The following is a 6,788-nucleotide window of genomic DNA, read 5'->3' on the forward strand; positions in this document are numbered from 1 at the left end:
ATCAATCACCCATCCACCCATCCATCAATCTTACAATTGTTCAATCCATCCATACCCCCATCCTTCCATCCACCAAATCATTTATCTTCCAGACATCCATCCATCATCCATCATCCATCAACTCATCGATCCTTCTATCCTCCCATTCATCAATTATCTCATCAATCCATCCTCCCATCCTTCTAACCTCCCATCGATCAAACCATCAATCCATCAATCTTCCCGTCCTTTAATCCTCCCATCCACCCACCCATCCTCCCATCCATCCTCCCATCCTTCCAACCTCCCATCGATCAATCCATCAATCTTCCCGTCCTTCAATCCTCCCATCCACCCATCCATCCTCCCATCCTTCCAACCTCCCATCGATCAATCCATCAATCTTCCCGCCTTCAATCCTCCCATCCACCCATCCATCCTCCCATCCTTCACCTCCCATCGATCAATCCATCAATCTTCCCGTCCTTCAATCCTCCCATCCACCCATCCATCCTCCCATCCTTCCAACCTCCCATCGATCAAACCATCAATCTTCCCGTCCTTCAATCCTCCCATCCACCATCCATCCTCCCATCCTTCCAACCTCCCATCGATCAATCCATCAATCTTCCCGTCCTTCAATCCTCCCATCCACCCATCCATCCTCCCATCCTTCCAACCTCCCATCGATCAATCCATCAATCTTCCCATCCTTCAATCCACCCATCCATCCTCCCATCCTTCCAACCTCCCATCAATCAATCCATCAATCTTTCTGTCCTTCAATCCTCCCATCCACCCATCCATCCTCCCATCCTTCCAACCTCCCATCGATCAATCTATCAATCTTTCTGTCCTTCAATCCTCCCATCCACCATCCATCCTCCAATCCTTCCAACCTCCCATCGATCAATCCATCAATCTTCCCGTCCTTCAATCCTCCCATCCACCATCCATCCTCCAATCCTTCCAACCTCCCATCGATCAATCCATCAATCTTCCCGTCCTTTAATTCTCACATCCATCCACCCACCTACTCACTGACTCATATTGTATGTGCAGGTGATGATCAGCACCCCCCAGAGTCTTGGGGACAACCTGCGGAAGAGTCTGATGGAGCTGCTGATGTCTCGCCACCAGGTGGCAGGGGTGTGCATGGTGCAGCAGTCACTTCTCTCCCTCTACTCCTACAACGCCACGTCCGGCATCATCGTCGACATCGGGGAGAGGATCGAGATCTTGCCCATATTCGATGGTAAAGTTCATGAACCAAATACTTCCGTTTCTGGTATCAGGTCATTATTGAAGGCTTGTGTCAAGTTCCTACAGATAAATTAAATTAATAAACGAAGACATTAGATGTGTGCCTTGCAGAGTTAAGTCCCCTGGTTCACTGACGTAACTACCAGTATGATTCTCTCTTCAGTTCACTAAAAGGTTCCTGCACACATGTTCTGGCACTTTTACATTTTTTCCATGAATTTCTGCAACATCTCTTCTGAAACCTTATTGCCTGTAAAGCTGAAGTATGTAGTACATGAAAGCAGTTATTGTCTCTCTTGGGGGTACGGGTGGTCCAGTCGTCTTAGGCGCGGCGATTCGCTGTGCAGAGTTGGCGTCCCTTGGGCACGCCAGAAACCTATGATTGTGGGTTCGAATGCTGGTTCGCCCCGATTATGTTTCTAGGTTTGTCAGCACCATACCTGTGCTCGTTGGTTTCACCGAAGTGGTAAACGTCTGAAACCTGCATCACTTCGGGCTTTCCTCCTACATTAAGCTGACACGCCGTGATATAACTGGAATACTGTTAAAAGCGGCGTGAAACCCAACTCACTCACTCACTATTGTCTCTCTTTGATTATACCGCATTGATAATGACATAATTCAGCCATGCATTCACGGGTTATGTTAATAACAATGTTTCATAACAATGGTAGATAACAATTGTTTATAATAATCATAGTTAACAGTCACAGAGAACATTGCTGATACCAATGGTTAATAAAGGTTGGTAACAATGGTTGATAATGGTAGGTATCCATGGTAAATATCAATGGTTGATAACAATGGTTGATAATAGTAATGGATAACAATGGTTGATAACAATGGTTGAAAATGGTTTATAACAGTTGCAGATAACAATGGTTGAAAATGATAGATATCAATGGTTGATAACAATGGTTGATAATGGTTTATAACAGTTGCAGATAACAATGGTTGAAAATGATAGATATCAATGGTTGATAACAATGGTTGAAAATGGTATACATCAATGGTTGATAACAGTTGCAGATAACAATGGTTGATAACAATGGTTGAAAATGGTATATATCAGTGGTTGATAACAGTTGTAGATATAGCAATGGTTGATAATGCTTGACCTGTCTCCCAGGTTTTGTCATCGAGGGTGGGATGGCCCGCCTCCCGTACGGAGCCCAGAAGGTTCAGGACACATTGCTGCTCTCCCTCCTGGCTGACAACTACAAGTTCTCCTCGTCAGTAGAGAAGCTCCTCGTCAGATACGTGATGGAGAAGGTAGGTCAAGGTCAGACGAGATGGAGATGAGTTCGGTCTCAAAGCAATAACATGCCAAATTTTGGAAAAAAATGGGAAGGATAAATATTCTTATTTTCGAACAGACCGCTTGATGTTGTTCAGTTGATTTCTCATTCAGGAGTATTAATCCTAATATCCTCAACCTTACTTGATTGAAAACAGGACCATTTATTGAAATGTGCATTCAGATTATTTTCAATGTCCTACACCATGTATATATCTTCTTGCCTTGTGCCCCCAGAGCTGCTATGTGCCCCAGAACTACAAAGAGGAGGTCCAGCGCTGCAAGATGTCCCCAGACTCCATCAAGTCCACCGTCAGCCTCGACAACTTCAACCTGCCACCAGAAGCTTACAAGTGAGAAAAATCAGCTGATTGAAAAAAGTTTTTGCCAACTTGTCATCAAAATTCCTCATGATTGAAATGGTCAGTGGGGTAGTCCAGTGGTTAAAATGTTCACTCGTCACACCGATTCCCCACATGGGTACAATGTGTGAAGCCCATTTCCTGTGTCCCCCACCATGATATTGCTTGAATATTGCAAAAAAGGTGGTGTAAAACCCAACTCACTCACTCAGTCAGTCATGATTTGAGGCTACTCATAAGAAAACATGTTTACTTTGCAGCTGCAGAGATTTGCCTGCAGCTTTTCTTGACAGATTTAGTTTATCATATAACTGTTATATTCTATCTATTCCTGAGTTATACTACTGAAACCATGTATGTAACTATAGATCTATGCCCATGAAGATCCAGGTTAGAAAAGGTCTTCAGCAATCCCTGCTTGACGTAAAAGGTGACTTTTGTTGTCATATTAAGATGCGACTAGCGGGATGGGGTGGTCAGGCTCGCTGACTTGGTTGATGCATGTCATTGAATCCCTTTTACATGGATTGAAGAGCATGATGTCAATCACTGGATTGTCTGGTCCAGACTCGATAATTTACAGACAGCAGTCATTTATTGTATATATTTGTTGCACTCGAGATTTGTTACACTATTTTACACAACTCCGGAGTGCTTTCCCCTTGGAACACTGGAACAGTTGTTCTGACAAATGTGAAATGTGGATTACGTCAACTAACAAATCTTTGTTTCCTGTTCACAAGGAGTGTGACCCATGACGAGAGTCGGTTCCGGAGTCCGGAGGGGCTGTTTGACACAGACATGTGGGAGATGGACTTCCCCAATCTCCACAAGCTGGTGTTCCAGGCCATCCAGGCGTGTCCCATGGACAGTCGCAGGCGCATGTTCAGGTGAGTTGATGGACAGTCGCAGGCGCATGTTCAGGTGAGTTGATGGACAGTCGCAGGTGCATGTTCAGGTGAGGTGATGGACAGTCGTAGGTGCATGTTCAGGTGAGGTGATGGACTGTTACAGGTGAATATTCAGGTGAGTTGATGGACTGTTACAGGCGCATGTTCAGGTGAGTTGGACAGTCGCAGGTACATGTTCAGGTGAGTTGATGGACAGTCGCAGGTGCATGTTCAGGTGAGTTGATGGACAGTGACAGGTAATTGTTCAGGTGAGTTGACCACTGTCCACTGACGTACACAGGCCACCTGAAAGCATTTGTTATTGTGAGAGTGTTAGATTCACTCCACTGCCAGCAATGTTCCAACAATTTCCTGCCCATGACACCCAGGCTGGACAGGAATGTATCTATGTGGGGACATGTTTCAGGTATCTATTTGCACCCCCAGACTTCCCTGCCACTGATGGTGGAATGTGTCCTGGTTCTGTACAGTGTGTTGTGTCGGGAGTTAAGGAGAAAATACCTTGTTCACTGGGCACTACTTCGTGTTGTTATTTCAGGGCTGTCTACCTGAGTGGTGGAGTCACAATGATGCCAGGATTTGTGGACAGACTTCAACACGAGCTGATGAAACTAGCGCCACCTAGTGTTCCCGTAGAGGTGGGTCGTGTAGCCTCAACGTCATCTTGACCTCATGTACCAATGTTAGCTAAATCTGAGTACTCCCTGAAGAGTTGTCTCCCTTTGACCTATATCTACATTTTCCTTTTGCTTACAGTCTGGACTAATGTTTAGTTTCAACTGCATTTAAACACAAACAACTGCATTTAAACACAAACAACTGCATTTTAACACAAACAACTGCATTTAAACACAAACAACTGCATTTTAACACAAACAACTGCATTTAAACACAAACAACTGCATTTTAACACAAACAACTGCATTTTAACACAAACAACTGCATTTAAATTGAAAAGGAGCCCCAGTAAGATGAGTGATTCAGAACCTGAGGAAAATCTAGACTTGCTTTATTTTGGGCAATCGTAGCACAATGATGGGCGAAAGGGAACATAATGCGGTTCGGTACTGTGGTACAGACTACTTACAATCTATACAAGTGTCTTTGATTAAAATTTATTTTGATTTTGTCCTTCAGGACATGTTTCTATGTCTCCTTATCTCGTTGACAGGTCCACGCGGCACCTCAGCGTTACCATGCGGCTTATGTAGGAGCGTGTGCAGTGGCTGGGATGGCGGAGTTTGAACACATGTGTATATCTCGAGATGAGTGGCGGGACCACGGTGTCAAGGCTTTCAGAAAGTGGAATGCTCCATCGTCTTAGCATCGTAATAACATCATGACTTCCTTAATTGGGATACATGAAATAATCCTTATAAGGTCTTGGATGTGTACAGCATGACACCCCGAAGATTTATGGATTATTCTTGTTAGGTTGCGAGTCTGTACAACCAACCTTACACCCCTCGGATATATGGAATATTCCTGTGGATCTGTACAACCTTACACCCCTCAAATACATGGAACATTCCAGTTCATGGATGAGCAGACGGACAGTTTCTGTTTCATATACATGTGTATATCAAAATAATTGTACAATTCTGTAATTTATTTAACAAATACTATTGGATTGTATTTATGTATACACAGAATGACGTGTACAACAGTGAGTTTAGTATGTATACATGTGTATATGTATATGCACACTAGGGCTGCCATTGGGCATTGAAACATCAGTATATATTAGTTGTCAACCATTCTCCTTAGCCAATGAGAAGCTAGTATCTAAATGAAATAGCTAGCTAGATAAATATATATGAGAAAATTGATACAGGTTTTCTGTTTTCTGTAAGGGCTTAAAAGGATAAGTCTCCGATAATGTATTCAAGTGATACACAATGTACAACAGTGCGGATCAAAACGCATGCACCTTAAGATTAACATTGACACCTTGTCACTAGTTTGAGTATAAAGTGCCGCACAGCTCCTTCACAAGACTGAATTTCATCATATATTTTGAAAAATTGTCTGTAATAGTATGCAGCATTAATTGATATATATGAGGATACTCAAATTTCCAAACAGTGACAGCCCTGTTGTGTGTATGTATGTACAGACACAAGGGAGTGTAGTAAGATGAAAGTGTGTGTTAGATAGCCCAGCGGGCCGTGTGTCAGCTTGTGATATGTTTAGGTTTGTTTCCCACGTCATTGTGTGGATAATAGTGTCAAACTAACATGTTTACTTTGAAACTGATCTTAGCGGTTTTCATTTTCCTTGCCATGGACAAGTATTTTGTACATTGTAGGTCTCCATTTTATGTGTAAATAATTGATGTGACTAAACAGTGACGCGATGACTGTAATGGGATAAATCCTTCAGATGGATGGAAAGTAACAAGGCCTAACAAAAATGATTCCAACACTGACTTCCTCTCTTGTTGCACAACTGGTATTAGTTGAAGCGTTAATGTGTGAGTTGACATCTTCCCGAGGCAAAAGAGTTAACTGGATATAAAAGTCCAGTTTCCACCCTTGCCGAACTAGGCTGGTATTATGGAGTTACGTTTTGGATGGACTAATGAGTCTATGCATAGTCCAATAAAAATCACGCACCGAAATCGAAATCCGGTTCGTAAACTGTCGTGCAGATTTCGGTCGATTGCAGGATTTGCAAAGCATGTGCACCGCTAACTTGTTATCAGCAGATATTTTCCAAATCTTTTCATGTTTTTAATCAAGGCGCTGACGTGATTCAATGCATTTCGTGATGTAAGACCCGTTTTATCACAATAAAGATCTCGATTATCGATCAGATCGTCCTGACTGGGCGCCACCATTTTGAGTGAAACAAACGCAAGTGATACGACAGGTGGAATCTGATTGGTCCATAGGAGAGGCTTAGAAGGGACATGATTAGTAATAGCCACTGGTGGCGCTACGATCGAGCCCAGTTATTCTAGCCTTGTTCGGCAAG

General features: G+C 43.1%; 1 protein-coding gene across 3 annotated transcripts in view; it reads left to right on the forward strand.

Moving 5' to 3' along the window:
- The window catches only part of LOC124133131, a 124,055-nt gene extending 117,661 nt beyond the window's left edge, over nt 1–6,394 (forward strand). For 2 of the 3 annotated variants that reach the window (XM_048388671.1, XM_048388673.1), the window contains 6 exons: nt 1,042–1,234; nt 2,372–2,514; nt 2,777–2,892; nt 3,645–3,791; nt 4,351–4,450; nt 4,984–6,394. In XM_048388671.1, the coding sequence (XP_048244628.1) occupies nt 1,042–1,234; nt 2,372–2,514; nt 2,777–2,892; nt 3,645–3,791; nt 4,351–4,450; nt 4,984–5,136 (852 nt within the window). In that variant the 3' untranslated portion in view covers nt 5,137–6,394. The remainder of the gene's footprint in view (nt 1–1,041; nt 1,235–2,371; nt 2,515–2,776; nt 2,893–3,644; nt 3,792–4,350; nt 4,451–4,983) is intronic. The other variant, XM_048388672.1, reaches the window with a different exon arrangement.
- Nucleotides 6,395–6,788: the final 394 nt, after the last annotated feature.

This window comes from Haliotis rufescens, unplaced genomic scaffold, assembly GCF_023055435.1.
Source record: "Haliotis rufescens isolate VD_foot unplaced genomic scaffold, xgHalRufe1.0.p SCAF_76, whole genome shotgun sequence".
Lineage (NCBI taxonomy): Eukaryota > Metazoa > Mollusca > Gastropoda > Lepetellida > Haliotidae > Haliotis > Haliotis rufescens.